Source organism: Salvelinus alpinus, chromosome 8 (assembly GCF_045679555.1).
Source record: "Salvelinus alpinus chromosome 8, SLU_Salpinus.1, whole genome shotgun sequence".
Classification (NCBI taxonomy): Eukaryota; Metazoa; Chordata; class Actinopteri; order Salmoniformes; family Salmonidae; genus Salvelinus; species Salvelinus alpinus.
The window spans coordinates 74,054,917-74,075,090 of NC_092093.1; the positions used below are offsets into that span (position 1 = coordinate 74,054,917).

Consider the following 20,174-nt stretch of genomic DNA (forward strand, 5'->3'; position numbering starts at 1 on the left):
ATTAAAATCTTGTTTCACAGTGTTTTTTGTAGCAACAGCTCTATAACAACACAAAGGAATTTGCCTACAGTGACAGTTGTAAAGAAAGTCATAGGATAGATGAGGATTATGGTCTCATTATGAATGACTGTTGGCAGTCCTTGCTGTTTGGAGCTGTTAAATAGTCCGAGCTTAGGTGTGAAAGAGGCTACAGCTCAGTGCTTGATGTGAGCCTTTCTCTGGAGTTGGGCTTGGCAAAGACTCAGGCTGAACATTTATGTGGTGGTTTCCCGAATAATCTCCATTGAATGTGCTTTTCAGTCCAGGATTACGCTTAATCTTTGTCTGGGAAACCGCCTCAGGATGTACAACACATTTTACACAGCGGATAGGATACAAGAGATGCTTTTGATTAGCTTGTCTGATCATAGATGCAGAACCGTGAGTGGAATGATGGAGTTAAGATGAGAAGGAAAACACTGTTTCCCTGATCAAATCAAAGCAAGACATCTGACTTGCGTGGCGTCATGGAGACGCTGTATATTCCACTGAAACAGTCAGTTTTGGTGTTGGCATCTAATCAATCCCTGTGTGGTGTGTGAAATGTAGGTGATAATGAATCACCATCCGTATAATTTTTTTCTAAACTATACACAGTAAAGTGTGGATAGCATAAATCACAAATGTGACATGTAAATACTGTTTGAGAAAATAGTTTATTTTCACAGCAATTTCAGAGCACAGAACGAATTTCAAATTCACCACTAACAGTTTAAATGAAAACATTTTTAAGAATCATTACATTTCTAAAAGCAAATTAATTCATTTCCTCAGGTTAATTGACTGGAAATGCATGTGTTGTGTGTTCAGCTCAGCCTGTCACGGTCTTTCTATCTAAGTTTTTCCCTCGTTATGACACCAATCAGCAGTCAGTTTCCTGTCTCTCCCATGGTGGTGGTGCTGAGCGGCGGCATGGGGACACCACTACCCCTGGGCATGCTGGGGGGGGGCGTCTGCAGGTGTACACACACAGAACAGAAGTAATATATAATAACACACACACACACACACACAGACACACAGACACACACACACACACACACACACACACACACACACACACACACACACACACACACACACACACACACACACACACACACACACACACACACACACACACACACACACACAAGCTTTAGCAGGGGAGGTAAGACCTAACCGACTACAGGGACAGACCACCACAGCACAGCGTGGGCGACAGTCAATCCTGCAGTCTTATATAAGCCGGAGCCAGATCCATCTAATTCAGCTGGTACGACTGGTGTTCTTGCTCAGCCTCACTGTGGATTAACCCAATTTGTCAATTCACTGCAATAGTAAACAAACAACTTTGATGAGTCCACCCCTCTGCAATTACATGTGATCCTCTCTGTTTTGTTTTCAATGTGTTTGTAAAGTGGCCATAGATGGGAAAAGACAAAGATAGGAATTGCTTGGATTGGTTTATTATGTGTTCCACAGGATTCAGATAGACTCTGTAGAATAATGTTTTCTGACATTTTATGAACATATTTCTGAGTGAATACCAACCCCTTTTACCTAGATCTAGAATCAAGCAAAACCTCTTCATAAATTATCTGCTGTCTGTTCTGTGTAATATACTGGTCACTGTAATAAGGTTTATTGTTTGGCTGAAAGGAGCTGTGTAGAAAAGGCTTACCTATCACTCGGGAAATAAGGGGACAATTTAATATAACAGAGACATTTCAACTAAGTAAGAAGGGGGAGAGAGGGAGAGGAAGAACAAACAAATCTAAAGACTAGAGAAAGGCTACAGAGAGAAAAGAGAAAATGATTTTCATATACAAAGTGCCAAACTCAGCGATACTGCACTCAGTGAGGGTATAACATGTAACACTGTAACAATTCCCAATCTCCCTTACTGACGGGTGAATACATTTTCATTTATTTCAGAGAGCTACCGCTGTGGCAAGTGTGACGGATGGTAAAGAACTGAACGAAGGTTGCAGTAACCCTCAGAATCACAATCCAAACGAACCCAGATCCTTCTCGAAGGCAGTAACCATGGAGACCAGTGAACAAACGGAGATGACCAGCGTAATTGCCTATGAAAAGGAACTCTCGCTCACTGACTCAACTGAAAACAAAAAGGGCTTAGGAGGAACAGAAGAAGAACAAGTCTGTTTAGAGGCGGACTCACTAGAATCCATAGGAAAGAAAGCGTTGCTAGAAATTCTAGCAGATTTACCAGCTAGTATGATCGATGAGCTTGACGGCTTAGGAAACGGGCACTGTACAGGTAACCCATTTCGAAAGGAGGCTTTGTCTAGCCATGAAGAACTCAACCGAAATGAATCCATCACTTCGTCTGTCTCTGACACACCGTCCAGTGTCGACAGTGTGTATGAGAACGAAGCTCATCGTAAGAGACAGGACACCCAAGAACTAGAACAGCCTGAAGATACTGTGTCCAACCCAGAGGATGGTGAAGATGGTGAGGATAAAGACACAAAAGAGATTCAATATGGCCCATTAGAAAACTACATCAGTGATGTCCCAGAGGAGTCTTTACTAGAACAGTTCATCAGAGAGGAGGTTCTGTCGGATGTCTCCAACGAGTCCTGTCATGGTCTGGACCCAGACGAGGTGGATGAATGCCTGCGTGTTGAGATAGCTGAGGCCTCCTCAGACGATGAGAGTGAAGATGGAGCAAATAAATGGAGGGCGATATTTTCCTCCTCGATCAACCATGAGGATGATGATGACTATCTGGATAGCCTCCAACTGAGTGCACAGGATCTCTTCGTCCAAAAGGTTGAAGCGCAAAATGTTGACAACCATGACGATAACGAGGAGGAAGTTCAAGTGAAGATACCAAAGGAAGAGGAACTGGAAGTATTGGAGCAACCAGATTACCTCACTGGTATTGCACAGGAAGTGACATACAACCCTGCAGCACTGCTCCAAAGCCTGTCCAAAATCTCTGAAGACGAGGAGGGAAATGGCAATGGTTCAAGGCACAATACATCTTGCAAGGCAGATCCCAACAAGAAGCTTCCAAAGGACTTCTGCGTTATCCAGGAGACCAAGAGTGAGAACGTCAGCACAGAGCATGTAGACTTCCAGCTGGCCCGGAAACAGTGGAGGGAGATGGAAGAGCAGACCAAGAACTTGGTGCTGTCACCCACCACAAAGCAGTGTGGGCCCCTCACGGGCAGCCACAGCTTCATGTACACTCCAGTCAGGAACATTGACAGGCCCAAGACGAGAGATACGAGCCTAGAGAATTTGGCTATGGGTGGAGCTGAGTATCCCCACACCCAGTTCAGCCCCTGCTCAGAGGACTCAGGCCTGGGCGATTCCAGCTACAGGTCCCCTTATGAAGAATTCCCAGAGACCTCCATTGAGAGGGAGATCCGCCTGGCCATGGAGAGAGAAGACAACTTTAAGCGAGACAGGGGTTTCTCCAATGGGACGAAACCTACAGAATGTGCCCAGACAAATGCCAAGCCAGTCATCTTGCTCCCAGCGAAGCTATGTCAGGAGGTTGACGAAAAGAGGAAGACGTTTGAGAGTATGGAGGATGGCAGCTGCAACATACCCAGATCCAAAACTACTCCATCATTCATTATTACGTCTTCGCCGGCAAAGGGGCCACTGAAACACGATCTGCCTGCCAACAGCATCATTATACTAGAACCGGAAGGAAGTCCAAGACATGGCTCCAGAGACACCTCCAGAGCTAACGAGTGGCACTCGGATGAGACCTCCAATGCCAACTTCATCATCCTAGAGACATCCAACCTGATCATCAGGAGCGCCTCAGAGTTCTGCCTGAACACGGCCTGTGCGCAGCAGGGCCAGGAATGCTCCTCAACGTTCCTCAACAACCCCTTCTTCAAGCTGCGCTCCAGGAGCCAGCTGTCATTGGTGGACGAGGAGATCAAGATGGTGAAACAGCGCGAAGAGGAGTTGAAGAAAGAAAGAGCGAACATCTATCCAAAAGGGATGTACAACAACACAGGCCTAGTGGCCGAGAATCTCATGGACAGCTTGTCGTTTGAAGGTAAGTTTATACAAAGTTTGTCTCATATATTTGGTCAGGAAGAACTTCTGACCCTACTCTTAAACTAAGCAGGAACATATTGTGCTTATGAATATCAACCAATTGAAAACATTGTGTCTTGACCATATTTCAGCTGATGCGCCACTGAAGTGTAAGTCTTCGCCATCATCACCAATGAAAACTGCATACAAGATGGATCGCTCAGCCCTATCCTGTGATCACAGAGTAAGTGAACCAATATTGTGTTGTGTTATCATACAACTACTGTAGTCGAGTGTCAATATTGCGTTTGATGTAATGCATAAATATCATTGAAAGAAAGCCACAGGAGCTCAAATCAGGTGATTGTCTCTCAGTTTCCTGAGGTGTACGGAGCCGGAGGAAGGCGTAAGAGCGCCTTGGCGCTGCGCTGGGAGGCTGGGGAGTTTGCCGAGTGAAGAACAACAGGGTACAACCCGCAGTCACTGGTGAAAATATTGTCTGTCCACTTTCAGCTGAGTTAATAGACTTAATGCAGTGCTGCAAACTCATGTTTGTTTCATGTTGCGACATTTAACCACACTTGCTGCTTCTGTAATGTTATCGATTCTCTGGTCGAAGTGCCAGGAAATAGTAGTGTGTGTTCGCCCGCCAAGATGCCTGAATGTTAAATGAATGTAATAGTCCACAGATGCTAACATTTTATGAAATTTTAATGTGAGCAAATCTGAAAACATATTTTGGTGTATTGTCTTGCTAAAGGAAAGAAGCTTATATTTATTGTACTTTCGTACTGTGTTTTCCAGAAATATTGGTGTGGGCATATAACATACTGTATGATACAATACTATAACATGTAACTTGTATCAAAAAATATATTCAATCAGTTGCTGAAATCTGAGATATGTTGAACGGACATTATACACCATGTGAAATCATGTTTGATTGAAATACATTTTTAACATTCCCTTAAAGCTGGAATCCTTAATGGTGAAACCACCACATCCGTTTGCGATATTTTAAAAACAACAATAGCGGTGATGGGCAGCCAGTGGCGCCGTTTCCCTTATTACGGATTCCATGTTTAAAATAAATAAAATCCATTTCCAGAATCAAAAGGGATATAGTAAAAAAAAAATGCTTATAAAAAATAAAACTTTTCTATATTGTGCATTTCCCTACAAATGTCAGATGTTTACAATTTTCAAAGAAGGAAAATGTTTCTGCTTTTAAATAATTATTGAGGCAGAGTATTAAACAAGCTCCATTTTTTGAGAATTGCCATTTAACGCTGATAATTGAGTTCATGAAACAAAAAAGAATTGACATTGTTTCATTAAGTATGTTTGTATGCTTACTTGTTACTGTTTTGCTTATACAAAAATCACCAGTATTGCTTGCTAGCATTTTAAATTGTGTAAGGAAATTACCTAAAATAAGAGAGGCCACTTTATTACATTATTTTTCAGGTGATTTTCCTTGTATTCTTACTGCAAGTGTTCAATAGATTAGTGCAACAATAAATACCACGTATGAATACATTTGTTCAAAAGTCTTTATTTTAATGACAGGGGGAATGATTTATAAAGAGTATCTTAAGATGATGTAACATATTTATTCAAATAAGCAGACAGATTTTGTTCTTAAATACAAATGTTGTTCATCCATTTACCATTTTTTAAGGACACGTTTTAATATGTTCAGTGGAATCTTAAAAAGGCAATGGCAGTAGTGTGTAAAAAAGAGCAACATGGCTTAAGTAATACAAAATACATACTATTATTGGCTACAATGACCCCTAACAAGGAGTATGTGATTCCCAGTCACACATTTCTTATGGTGTTTAGGAGAACAGACAAAAATCCAACATTTCCCACGAGGAACACAGCCAAGACAATCTTTTTGAATCGAGATACCTGAAAGAAATAGAATCAGTGTGGACAAACTTATTATAAAGAACACTTCTCAAAAATATATCCAAACCATATATAGTTTATACATTTGTTTCAAGCTTACCTTTCTTTGTCTCTCACTATCCGAGTGAGTAACCAGAATCTTTTCTTCATCCTCAGCAAGAGTCCTCCCTGTACAGAGGTTAGAGATTTACCACAGAGTTCCAGTATTCAACAGAATACATAGAGATATTTGGCTTTCTGTGTGACTACTACATCCCTGAAAATAACAATTGAATATATATTTAAACCTTATATACACACATTACTGTAAGAGAAATACGTATTACTGCAATCAAGGAAGACATCTCAACAAGTGAAAAATTATTTTACATACCCACATCAAGTCTGTCGTTATAAAGACTAGTGTTTTTTTGTTGACATTTAAACCGGCTTAGCATTCCTGCCCACGCACCAAACAATCTGTTTTCAATTCTCTTCTATGCTTAATGGAATCAGACTGTGTAATTGATTTGTTCCCTCCAAGCAAAACAACATTGATTATTAAACAGTCAAATAATTGCATTGTTATAAGGTCTAATTCAGCGGTTCCAGAACCAGGGACATATTAAAAGTTAACAATTGTTGGAAAGGATAGGAAGTGGGAAAGGAAAGAACAGCATGGAGAAGGTTGTCATTGTCAAGAATAATTTACACTTAAAAAGATTTACCTGAATAAATCAAAAGAAACCAACCTGTTACGATGACTACTTTACTGTGGAACTCAAGTAGCAGGTCTACCAGGACTCCCCAGACTACGCAGCCTGCCAGGACACCAGTGGACCAGGGGCCAGGGAGAAGCAAGGCCTGCTGCTGAATACCCAGGAAGATGGCCACAACTACAACAGGAGAGATACTGGGGTTATGATTGACAGGGTAGAGAAGGTTATTGCAATCACTAGGTTTGGATACACCATTGTTGATGTTGCAGTCATTGTACTAAACATTGCTTTTATTGTTGGCATCATTATCCGTATATAAAGATAATAATCGTCTTCATCATCATGTCAACATTGTTATGTTAGGATTAAGATGAATCTCTAACCTGCAAGTACCCGTGCAATAGTGCCTGTTCCCAAATGCATCCAGTTGAATATGTACCTTCTGTGGAAAGACAGTAAAATACAGCACAGTTGATTCCTGGATCCTGCTACACAATATAGATAGCTAACATGTTTGACGGAGCTCAGAAACTGATCACTGTAGGGGGCTTTAGGTTGTACCGTGAGGAGTCTGTGGCGGGTCTGAGGAGGGCCATGATAGGCTGGATAAAAGATAGAGCCATGACAGTACAGCCCAGGTAAGGGTGGGACCCGGCATGCTGATGGAGACAGCGCAGAGCAACAGTATTACAGAACAGAATTAGACACAGTAGAGGTGAACAACACTATAGGTATCTGAGCAAACACTAGAACAACACTACAGGAACCTCTGAACAACAGTGCAGTAACACTACAGAGGAAGAGAAGAGAGGAGAGGATCAAATCGATGGATCCAGAAGTCCCTGTAAATAACAGGAATGGAATTGAATCTCAAAATAAAATATATATATATATATATCTTGGAATTTTTGGCAGGTATATATAATTGTAATTAGTCTTCCAGCTGACTCTGCAGCACTTGAAGGGAAGGGTGACCTCTAAATGGTCACTGAGGGGAATAGCACCAAAATGAAAATATATATTTTGGCAGGACGCAAAGTGGACAAACATTTGACAAATTAAAAGCCTTCCTTAAAAAGATAAACAGGTGCAGATAATTTCAACCATCGATCAATGTCACTCCAACAAATGATTGTTCTCCCATACATGCTTTCGCTGAAGGAATGCTAATTATTCAGCTTTGTAAGTCAGTGATAATTGGTTACTTGGCTCCACTACAGCACTCAACATTCTCTCTTGTCCTTCTCTGTCCAGCAGGGCCAGAAGGACTAAGGCAGACAGACAGCTTGGTGGAGGAGGCAGCATGAAGAAAAGGGAGAACATGACACACAGCTGCGTGATGATGATTCAGTTCTAAGATAGAATCTAATTTCTTCGAATGTCTAAGACACACACACAGGCACTCAAGCAGCTAAATTATAACGACACAATATATGGCCAGCCAGGCAGAAATACAGACAGACAGATGGAGTGACTGACTGTCAGATGTGTAGCATGTGGTGATGACCGAGGGAGGTATTCCAGTCTTACCCTACTCCAACCACCTCGATAGATGAAGGGTAGTGAGAATCCCACACAGGTAAGGAGCACGGTCAGGGTCATCAAGACTCGGTGCACCTGTAGAGACATTCACAAAATCATCATCATCATCATCATCATCACCATGGTGAAAATAGGGTTGAAATAACACTCGTTTTCAGGAGGAAATTAGAAAGATGGTGGTTTGAGCATTATCTATCACTAACTCATCTCTGATAACAAGCATTAGAATTAACCAAATATATTAATCAAGACAGAATACTTTAAACAAACAGACTTTACCTGAAACCATAGCCTGCATCCAAATAGTCTTGTTTCTGGCCAGTCGTGTTTGAAGTAGCGTGCAATGATGACCCCTGTGGTCACTGTCGTCATCCAGGCCACAAGCATAAACACACCTGGGGATACAGAGGGATATACACTCAGTTCTCTGTGTTTGTGTGAGCCAGACATATACTGAAACAAGTGTATGGAACTTAAGTGTTAAATGCGTGTTATATTAAGTAATGAAATGTATGTCTTTGTTGCAACACTTCCTATTCAAACAAGTCAGGTCATAAAAGGCTCATCTTTCTGTAAACTACAGGCTTACCATGGAACTTAATGAGCAGGGAAGACCTGGAGCCAGCTAGATTCTCGGGAGGACCTGTGATGACTGTCTGATGAGTGGATATCAGAGGCTGCCGGTCATGTCTATAGATCACACCTTAAGATGGATGGATGAAGATAATGTCTATCTCTGGCACCAACACTAGATCCAGCACTGCCAGTTAAGCATTGTGGTAAATAGATGTTGGAACTATTTACCAATGTTTTATTATTGGCACGTGATTCACACATATGTGACTACTGTACTAGATAATCACAGCTTAAACCAGATATTCCACGTACAAAACAGCAGTGAGCTCGTTCAAAACACTTGGCACAGCTTAGCCCACACCTGAGTCAACAATGAGGGGTTGAGGTCAGGAATGTTTAATCTAACCACAGTAGATGTCAAGTTCAGTACCAGCATCTACAATATATCTGGCACAATAGGAATAATCAATAATATGTATGAGACCATAGTATACGACCAAAGGTTGGTAAACAAATAGGAAAAGCATTACATAAAGACACATGGTCATACCATCTTCAGCCCTCCCGTGGGCTATGAACAGGAAGTAGCTCTGGTCCAGGCTGAACCTGCTCTCAATCTGACGGGGGAGGAGTATGTCTCTACGGAAACGACACTGAATGACCCCATCTGCCAGCCGCCAAGCGTTGTCTGAAAGAACATTCTAGAGAGAACACAAAAGGTCATAGGTCAAAGATCAGTTAGGTACTAGAGAGGTCAATCTATGAAACAACCATCTAAAACAAACAAGCAACAAACAAATAACACAACAAAAAAAACATTCAAAGAGTCACAAAACTATTATTTCATATTTTTATCAGAACTTTGCTAAACATAAATTGTGTATACCTCAGAGGCCAATTCAGGGTGAGTTCGGCCAGAGACATAAGCAGCATTGATGTCCACACTGTCCCCATCTCTCACACACAGGTATACATCATCATTCCCCTACACATAAATACAAAACTCAAATGAGTTACAATTATATTGTAAGGCTTCATAAAACAAATCTCACTGTGCATATGCCATATTGAAATACCACAGATAGTAGCCCTAGATTTGGCATGTCATTTAAGTCCACACAAGCTCCAAGTGGTTATAGAATACTTCTTTGGTAGTCTTTCTGGGGTCATACCAACCATCCATTTGTCCAGCGACAAGGCGAAGGACAGGTATCCATCAGCTGGTCCACTGAGCTCAAACAGCACAGTCCGCTCCTCTGGAGTGAAGGAGAGGAAAAAGCACAGGGGGTCTCTGCCTGGGTCGCATCCCACAGGGTCACGCAGACAGGACTTACTCCTACCACAACCCTCTGAGCTGAACTGAGGAAGAGAGGGAGAGAGAGGGAGAGACAAAAAGAGAGAGCGAGAGAGAGGGTTAAATTATCCATCACCCATCATCACCACCATCACACATAATCATCATCCACAAACTGTCGGTCAGTGTAAACATTATGCTGATTCATCCTCAGTTGCTTCTGTCTATACTTAGAGAAAATCCTGGTGGTGAGTGACTCACAGGTCTGGTCAGCGCAGACAGAGTTGTGGTCACAGCAGCAGTAGTGGTGGAGGGGGTGGGGTTTGGTGGTGGAACCCCAGTCACTCCATTCAGAGACACCACCGGCCCTGGGATCTGCACCCAGTAGACTTTATACTTCTGCACCACTGTGGCCCTGAAACAACAATATAATGATATTATTATTATTAAGTCATTTAGCAGAAGATTTTTTTTATCCAAAGCAACTTACATAGCTGTCAGCATTGATAGTGAGTAGTGACATTCTGATTCAGTACAACAACATCAACAACACATTAGCAATAGAATGGAAGAATATCACATTTAGCGATTGGCATAATGAGAATAAAGGAGATAATTACGCACATAAATTGGACACCGGCTGGGGGGTTATTTGGAGCCTCCCACACGGCCTGTATCTCTGTCTTCTTGGATTTGCTGGTGTGGCTTACTGCAGATCCCTTCAAAATGACAGGGTTGCGTATCATACAATAAACTTCTCTTACACAGTACTAACTCCATTGAGGTGTGGCGCATCTTGTCTGTTTTACTAATGATATGGCTGGTGAAGGTTGTTGAAGACGGCATGATATTCAAACGCAACCGAATAGTAATTCCAGACAGCCAGAGCTTTACAATACTTAGCTTGTGTTTCCAGCAATCATGTAGTATATAATTGAGGTTGGGTAACATCTCTACCTGTGTGTGGCCACAATGTAGGAGCTGTGACTCAGAAGGGTTGAGGAGGCTGAATGATCCAACAGCAGGACCGTCCGGGTTCCCAGCATCCCTCGCTTCAATCAGGAAACCTTTGAAGGAGATGCTCCCAGATGTGGGAGCAACCAGTAAGGTCACTGTTAATAGAAAGAAAAACACTCAAGACATTTTCATTTTTCCATTGTCCCAACCCCCCGAGACACACAAATACACACACCCACAAAGAGGTAGGAGGAATGGGTAAGATACAGTGCAGCGCCCCCGGGAGAAGTTTTGGGGTTAATTGACTTGCTCAACGGCACACTGGCAGGAGATGGTTTCTAGAATACAAAACTTTTTCAGTTAAATATGCTCTTTGAAATATTCCAGGGATTATGCATGAGAATTAGCTATTTTGCTAACTCGGGCACATTTACACCGATGTGAACACTAATGTTGATATTGAACAGCAATATCCCTATATAAAACCAGAAACAAATATATAGTAGGCTACCTGTGATATGGTCACCAGGGCTGAATGTGTGTTTGTCCAGGGTGATGTTATAAGGAGCAGGTTTAGAGCTGGAGTCATGGCCATGCTGTGGTATCATATCTCCGCACGCCTGAGACACTTTTCCATTGGGGAAGCCAGAGGCTGTCTTTATTAAACACCCAGCCACCACCACCACCACTAACAGGAGATGTGGACCCGGCATCTGGAAAGACAAGACAGAGGTTATAATGAGTTTGTATGAGGGTTCAGGGTCTTACAACATACTGTAACTGACTAATGCCATTTTTGGTCATGGGTAGACCTATGCTTATTCTGCTTCTCAGCTAACTTGCATTTTTAAAAACATTTAATTATTTATTATTTTTACAAAAGACAAAATGATTCTTAGGCTACTCAATAGCTTACACATATGCCTACAGTATGGCGCCAGAGAGGATGGAAAACCATATTGACTTTATTTGATGGCGCTTCATAAAGAGAGAGTGGGAAGAGGAAAATGCTAGTTGACATCCGATGTACAATTGTGTGAGGATGTGGCCTATCGCCATCCCTGCACAGTGTGGGCATTCCATTAGGCCTAATTAGGCTAATATCTCCCTTTATACTCCTGCTACTGCACCGATTTGATTGTCTACATATTACTTAATCTAAACCCAAATGTTACCTATTATGCTGGAGGATTACCCCAGTATTTATAACATCATCGCAATAGCCATTGTGGTTGGAGATATGCTAGGAGTCATTCACCTTCACCTTACTTTGTTTGGTTCACGCTCATATCAATAATTGCTCTTACACTAGCATTTGATTTTCAAGGTCAGCCAATTATGCCTTTTGCAGTCTTTAAAAGCCAAGGAATTTCTAACTGTATAAATGCAAATAGATAGCTCATTGTGAAAGAATGTTTGGCGTGTCCAATAGAGAGCAATAGTAATGGCGGCTTTTTGTAGGCACTAGCTCTGTCATGGTTCATTTTAGTGATACACGATATGACATTTTTGTCCGATACCGATATTTTCCTTTTAAAAAAAAAACAATACCGATATTTAACATTTTAATGGCCTTTTAGGCATTCTAGTACAGTTAAATAGTTACACACACACACGGACGCAGCGGTCTAAGGCACTGCATTTCAGTGCAAGAGGTGTCATTACAGTCCCTGGTTCAAATCCAGGCTGTATCACATCCGGCCGTGATCGGGAGTCCCATAGGGCGGCGCACAATTGGCCCAGCGTCTTCCGGGGTAGACCGTCATTGTGAAATAGGAATTTGTTCTTAACTGACTTGCCTAGTTAAATAGAAATGTCACACACAGAACAAAAATATATTTAGTTGGCATTTACGTATATCCCCATTACCAGTAAAACATAATCAAAACCTATTTCTTTCACTTACTTGCTGTGCTGTTTCATTGTTCAGTCGTTTCATTCTCAACCAGGATTTCTCATTTTATGGAACGCCGTTTGGGTCTTTGCGTGTCAAATAACATTATTTGACGTGTCAATTAAGCTTGTTGACCAATCAGGACCTGAATATGACTGCACGTCACATTTTAACATTTTAACGCATTCATACTTTTTTTTAGATAGTTATTTCACATTGATTACACTTCATATGTCATAACGATTCATCGATACATATGCTATGATGCTGGTACAGTTGTCTCGCGCACCAACAGTGCTGGTCCTTAAAAAAACCTTGCTAGCACATGGATGCAAACAATGTTCTTCTCCAAAAACATAGCAAAACGACAATCTGTTTCAGTAGCTATAATTTGCTAGCTAACTATATAGCTAGGTGTAATCATCTAAAATAACCCGGATTTATAAGACAGTTCTTATTTGATTAATGGTGGGCGGACCCCATCTATGTGAAGCTAGCCACAATAAGGATTAGCCACATAGTGGACGTTGCGGTTAGCCTTCAAAATAAAAGTAATCGACAGTAATGCAAATGAATACAAATAGTATAATTACGCCATACTTGAATAGATCATGCTAAACAAGGTTGGAATGTTGTCATATAAAATCAACAAAAGACAATTTGTTAATTTGACAAAAATCTGTTGAAATCACACTGGATGTATTATACTTTAGAATTGCATTGGGGCATACTTATTTCACTGTACAGCCTTACCTATGGATTGTGGATCAATGACATGGGGTATCAGTCTACTCAGTGACACCCAGAGAACATTAGCGTCGTAGCTCTTATTGCGGGACTCTGAAACAACTGAATTGAGCCACATTTTTGTCAACCTGTGTATTGTCAACCTATATGTACAGATGATGGTGCCGGAGGGTAGGGTTGCTGTCTTATTGGCTCTCAACCAATCCTGCTATTTTGTTAGTTTTTTCGCGTTGTTCGTAACTTGTTTTGTACATAATGTTGCTACTACTGTCTCTTATGACTGAAAAGAGCTTCTGGATATCAGAACTGGGATTATTCACCTCAAATTGTACAAGGAGTTCTTCTTCAATGAGTCAGACACGAGGGAAATACTGCAGACAGCCGACCAGGCCCAAACCCCGTGATTCGCTGGAGAAGGAAACTGAGATTGAGGCAAAAGATCAGGGTGCCTTGCGAGGATCAGGCGAGGAGTGACTAATCTGCCCTTGCCTTCCGTTCTGCTAGTGAACGTTCAATCACTGTAAAATAAATGGGGCGAACTGAAAGCACGTATATCCTTCAAAATGGGACATTAAAAAACAGTAATATCTTGTGTTTCACCGAGTCGTGGCTGAACGACGACATTAACATACTGGCAGGTTATACACTCTATCAGCAAGACAGAACAGCAGCCTCTGGTAAGACATGGGGCAGGGGCCTATGCATTCGTGTAAATAACTGCTGGTGCACGATATCTAAGGAAGTCTCAAGGTTTTGCTTGCCTGAGGTAGAGTATCTCATGATAAGCTGTAGACCACACTAACTACCTAGAGAGTTCATCTGTATTTTTCGTAGCTGTCTACATTCCACCACAGAGCGAGATTGGCACTAAAACCGCACTAAATGAGCTGTATTCCGCCATAAGCAAACAGGAAAACGCTCATCCAGAGGCGGCGCTCCTAGTGGCCGGTGACTTTAATGCAGGGAAACTTAAATCAGTTTATCCAAATTGCTATCAGCATGTTAAATGTGCAACCTGAAGGAAAAAAATTCTAGACCACCTTTACTCCACACATAGACGCATACAAAGCTCTCCCTCGCTCTCCATTTGGCACATCTGACCATAACTCTATCCTCCTGATTCCTGCTTACAAGCAAAAATGTAAGCAGAAAGCACCAGTGACTCAGTCTATAAAAAAGTGGTCAGATGAAGCAGATGCAAAACTACAGTACTGTTTTGCTAGCACAGACTAAAATATGTTCCGGGATTCTTCCGATGGCATTGAGGAGTACACCACATCAGTTACTGGCTTTATCAATAAGTGCATCGAGGACGTCGTCCCCACAGTGACCGTACGTACAGACCCCAACCAGAAGCCATGGATTACAGGCAAAATTCGCACAAAGCGAAATGGTAGAGCTGCCGCTTTCAAGGAGCTTATAAGAAATCCCGCTATGCCCTCCGACGAACCATCAAAACAGGCAAAGCATCAATACAGGACTAAGATCGAATCCTACTACACCGGCTCCGACACTCATCAGATGTGGCAGGGCTGGCAAACTATTACACACTACAAAGGGAAGTACAGCCGAGAGCTGCCCAGTGACACAAGCCTACCAGACGAGCTAAATAACTTCTATGCTCGGTTTGAGGCAAGTAACACTGAAGCATGCATAAGAGCATCAGCTCTTCCGGATGACTGTGTGATCACGCTCTCCGCAGCCAATGTGAGTAAGACCTTTAAATGGGCCAACATTCACAAGGCCACTGGGCCAGACGGATTACCAAGACGTTTAATCCGAGCATGCGTTGACCAACTGGCAAGTCTTCACTGACATTTTCAACCTCTCCCTGTCGGAGTCTGTAATAGCAACATGTTTCAAGCAGACAACCATAGTCCCTGTGCCCAAGAATACTAAGGCAACCTGCGTAAATGACTACCGACCCGTAGCACTCACGTCTGTAACCATGAAATGCTTTGAAAGGCTGGTCATGGCTCACAACACCATTATCCCAGAAACCCTACTAGAACCACTCCAATTTGCATACTGCACCAACAGATCCACAGATGATGCAATCTCCATTGCACTCCACACTGCCCTTTCCCACCTGGACAAAAGGAACACCTATGTGAGAATGCTATTCATTGACTACAGCTCAGCGTTCAACACCATATTGCCCTCAAAGCTCATCACTAAGCTAAGGACCCTGGGACTAAACTCCTCCCTCTACAACTGGATCCTAGACTTCCTGACCTGCCGCCCCCAGGTGGTAAGGGTAGGTAAAAACACATCCGCCACGCTGATCCTCAACACTGGAGCCCCTCAGGGGTGCGTGCTCAGTCCCCTCCTGTACTCCCTGTTCACTCATGACTGCATGGCCAGGCTCGACTCCAACACCATCATTAAGTTTGCTGATGACAACAGTGGTAGGCCTGATCATCGACGAGACAGCCTTTAGGGAGGAGGTCAGAGACCTGACTGTGTGGTGCAATGACAACAACCTCTCCCTCAACGTGATCCAAGACTAAAGAGATGATTGTGGAATACAGGAAAAGGAGGACGGAGCACTCCCCCATTCTCCACGATGGGGCTGTAGTGGAGCAGGTTGAGAGCTTCAAGTTCCTTGGCGTCCACATCACCAACAAACTTACATCGTCCAAGCACACCAAGACAGTCGTGAAGAGGGAACGACAAAACCTAATCCTATTCAGGATTTGGCAATGGTCCTCAGATCCTCAAAAGGTTTTACAGCTGCACCATCGAGAGCATCCTGACGGGTTGCATCACTGCCTGGTATGGCAAATGCTCGGCCTCTGACCGCAAGGCACCACAGAGGGTAGTGCTTATGGAAGAAAATCCCCAAATCCAGATGTGAAAGTTGACACAGTCATACCCAAGATGACTCAAAGCTGTAATCGCCGCCAAAAGGTCCTTCGACAAAGTATTGACTCAGGGGTGTGAATACTTATTTAAATGACATATTTCTGCATTTAATTTTCTATAAATTTGCCAAAAATTCGATACATTTCTAAAAACAATTTTTCACTTTATCATTATTGGGTATTGTGTGTAGATGGGTAAAGAAAAATATTTAATCAATTTTGAATTCAGGCTGTAACAAGTACAAAATAAAGAAAATCAATTACGGGTCAACATCTAAATATTGATCCCAGCGTTGATCAAAGCTCAGAATGCTCATATTTTTGATCTGACTGAGTTCTAATCGCGCCTGCCTCTTTGCGAAAGAGTGGAATCATAAACAGTGGTTTGTTCGTTATGTTCGCCTGCGTCCCCTGGATTTGCCTTTTTAGCAGCACATTCACCCCTCTCTTAAACGGCGAACTCCGCACTCTCGCGGCACAGGTCGAGGGAAGCGCTGAACGAACTACCCTAGATCACAGTCGGCTCAATAGGCAAATAGTCTAGAAGCGACTGTGTTTTGCAAGATGCCAGACAAAAGGCAATTTTAAAACCGTCCCACGACTCCTGATGTGTCTACAGACATCCCAAACAAACAAAAAACAACTCTCGGAGAATGAGTGCACAAGTAGTAAATAGTCGCTTATAGATATTTCAGACAGGTGGGTATCTGACGGCAGAGACTTCTATTAAAGTAATGTTGAAGGGCTCTGGCTAGTATTACTTAGCCAGCTAGAAGGATGAAGTAAGAAGCAAACTTTACAGAGAGTAGGCTACTGAGACAGACAGTGATGTGGAGCTCAGTGGAGAGGCTGAGGCAGGCTCCAATGCATGCAGGAGGAAGCAGATATAGCCCTTGGTTCACCCCAGACTTGACTGCCCTTGACCAGCACAAAAACATCCTGTGGCATTCTGCATTAGCATCGAATAGCCCCCGCGATATGCAACTTTTCAGGGAAGTCAGGAACCAATATACTCAGTCAGTTAGGAAAGCTAAGGCTAGCTTTTTCAAATAGAAATTTGCATCCTGTAGCACTAATTCCAAAAAGTTTTGGGACACTAAAGTCCATGGAGAATAAGAGCATCTCCTACCAGCTGCACTGAGGATACGAAACATTGTCACTACTGATAAATCTACGATAATTTCAATAAGCATTTTTCTACGGCTGGCTATGCTTTCCACCTGGCTACCCCTACCCCGTCCAACATCTCAGCACCCCCTGCAGTACCCCTCGCTTCTCCTTCACCCAACAAATCCAGACAGATGATGGGCTAGACAATCTGGACACTCTCTTTCTAAAATTATCCGCCGAAATTGTTGCAACCCCTAATACTAGCCTATTCGACTTTGTGCGAGTTTAGCGAAATGCTTGTGCTTCTAGTTCCGACCGTGCAGTAATATCTAACAAGTAATCTAACAATTTCACAACAACTACCCTATACACACACAAGTGTAAAAGAATATGTACATATAAATATATGGATGAGCGATGGCCCTGCGGCATAGGCAAGATGCAGTAGATGGTCTGGAGTACAGTATATACATATGAATCAAATCAAATGTTATTTGTCACATACACATGGTTAGCAGATGTTAATGCGAGTGTAGCGACATGCTTGTGCTTCTAGTTCCGACAATGCAGTAATAACCAACGAGTAATCTAACCTAACAATTCCACAACTACTACCTTATACACACAAGTGTAAAGGGATAAAGAATATGTACATAAAGATATATGAATGAGTGATGGTACAGAACGGCATAGGCAAGATGCAGTAGATGGTATTGAGTACAGTATATACATATACATTATATTAAGTGGCATTGTTTAAAGTGGCTAGTGATACATTTTTGATCAATTTACATCAATTTCCATTATTAAAGTGAGCTGGAGTTGAGTCAGTATGTTGGCAGCAGCCACTCAATGTTAGTGGTGGCTGTTTAAGATGAGATGAGTAATGTAGGGTATGTAAACATTATATAATGTAAACATTATATAAAGTGGCATTGTTTAAAGTGACTATTGAAACATTTATTATATCCAATTTTTTATTATTAAAGTGGCTAGAGATTTGAGTCCACATGTTGGCAGCAGCCACTCAATGTTAGTGATGGCTGTTTAACAGTCTGATGGCCTTGAGATAGAAACTGAAAAACAGCTTCTCAGTCCCAGCTTTGATGCACCTGTACTGACCTCACCATCTGAATGATAGCAGGGTTAACAAGCAGTGGCTCGGGTGGTTGTTGTCCTTGATGATCTTTTTGGCCTTCCTGTGAGATCGGGTGGTGTAGGTGTCCTGGAGGGCAGGTAGTTTGCCCCCGGTGATGCGTTGTGCAGACCTCACTACCCTCTGGAGAGCCTTACGGTTGTGGGCGGAGCAGTTGCCGTACCAGGCGGTGATACAGCCCGACAGGATGCTCTCGATTGTGCATCTGTAAAAGTTTGTGTTTTTGGTGACAAGCCAAATTTCTTCAGCCTCCTGAGGTTGAAGAGACGCTGTTACGCCTTCTTCACCACGCTGTCTGTGTGGGTGGACCATTTCAGTTTGTCCGTGATGTGTACGCCGAGGAACTTAAAACTTTCCATCTTCTCCACTACTGTCCCGTTGATGTGGATAGGGTGGTGCTCCCTCTGCTGTTTCCTGAAGTCTACGATCATCTACTTTGTTTTGTTGACGGTGAGTGTGAGGTTATTTTCCTGACACCACAGTCCAAGGGCCCTCACCTCCTCCCTGTAGGCCGTCTCGTCATTGTTGGTAATCAAGCCTACCACTGTAGTGTCGTCTGCAAACTCGATGATTGAGTTGGAGGCGTGCATGGCCACGCAGTCATGGGTGAACATCACATCTGCTAACCATGTGTATGTGACCAATAAAATTTGCTTTGATTATATATTTTTTTGATTCAACCTCTCTTTCGTATCGTCTGAGATCCCCAAAATTGGAAAGCTGCCACGGTCATCCCCCTCTTCAAAGCGGGAGATACAAAAGATCCAAACTGTTATAGACCTATATCCATCCTGCCCTGGCTTTCTAAAATCTTCGAAAGCCAAGTTAACAAAACAGATCACCAACCATTTCGAATCCCACCGTACCTTCTCCACTAGGCAATCTGGTTTCCGAGCTGGTCATGGGTGCACCTCAGCCATGCTCAAGGTCCTAAACGATATCATAACCTCCATCGATAAAAGACAGTACTGTGCAGCAGTCTTCATCGACCTGGCCAAGGCTTTCGACTCTGTCAATCACTGCATTCTTATCGGCAGACTCAAAAGCCTTGGCTTCTCAAATGACTGCTTTGCCAACTACTTCTCAGCTAGAGTTTAGTGTGTCAAAACGGAGGGCCTGTTGTCCGGACCTCTGGCCGTCTCTATGAGGGTGCCACAGGGTTCAATTCTCGGGCCGACTCTTTTCTCTGTGTATATCAATGATGTCGCTCTTGCTGCTGGTGATTCTCTGATCCACCTCTACGCAGACGACACCATTCTGTATACATCTGGCCCTTCTTTGGACACTGTGCTAACAAACCTCCAAACGAGCTTCAATGCCATATAACACTCTTTCCGAGGCCTCATACTGCTTTTAAATGCAAGTAAAACTA

At 42.6% G+C, this 20,174-nt stretch overlaps 2 protein-coding genes across 7 annotated transcripts in view; one reads left to right on the top strand and one right to left on the bottom strand.

Annotated features, from left to right (window-relative positions):
• The window catches only part of palmdb (palmdelphin b), a 40,696-nt gene extending 35,109 nt beyond the window's left edge, over positions 1-5,587 (top strand). For both annotated transcript variants that reach the window (XM_071415038.1, XM_071415039.1), the window contains 3 exons: positions 1,957-4,069; positions 4,203-4,294; positions 4,426-5,587. In XM_071415038.1, the coding sequence (XP_071271139.1) occupies positions 1,957-4,069; positions 4,203-4,294; positions 4,426-4,506 (2,286 nt within the window). In that variant the 3' untranslated portion in view covers positions 4,507-5,587. The remainder of the gene's footprint in view (positions 1-1,956; positions 4,070-4,202; positions 4,295-4,425) is intronic.
• frrs1b (ferric-chelate reductase 1b) overlaps positions 5,586-20,174 on the bottom strand; it is a 30,852-nt gene continuing 16,263 nt past the window's right edge. For 3 of the 5 annotated variants that reach the window (XM_071415041.1, XM_071415042.1, XM_071415043.1), the window contains exons 2-16: positions 11,543-11,744; positions 11,032-11,186; positions 10,699-10,793; positions 10,336-10,489; positions 9,957-10,139; positions 9,667-9,765; positions 9,331-9,481; positions 8,794-8,907; positions 8,484-8,599; positions 8,193-8,279; positions 7,224-7,321; positions 7,046-7,104; positions 6,696-6,839; positions 6,065-6,132; positions 5,586-5,964 (exon numbers count right to left, since the gene is read on the bottom strand). In XM_071415041.1, the coding sequence (XP_071271142.1) occupies positions 5,872-5,964; positions 6,065-6,132; positions 6,696-6,839; positions 7,046-7,104; positions 7,224-7,321; positions 8,193-8,279; positions 8,484-8,599; positions 8,794-8,907; positions 9,331-9,481; positions 9,667-9,765; positions 9,957-10,139; positions 10,336-10,489; positions 10,699-10,793; positions 11,032-11,186; positions 11,543-11,744 (1,818 nt within the window). In that variant the 3' untranslated portion in view covers positions 5,586-5,871. Of the gene's footprint in view, positions 5,965-6,064; positions 6,133-6,695; positions 6,840-7,045; positions 7,105-7,223; positions 7,322-8,192; positions 8,280-8,483; positions 8,600-8,793; positions 8,908-9,330; positions 9,482-9,666; positions 9,766-9,956; positions 10,140-10,335; positions 10,490-10,698; positions 10,794-11,031; positions 11,187-11,542; positions 11,745-12,937; positions 13,220-20,174 lie in introns of those variants that run through there. The other 2 variants (XM_071415040.1, XR_011676590.1) reach the window with 2 other exon arrangements.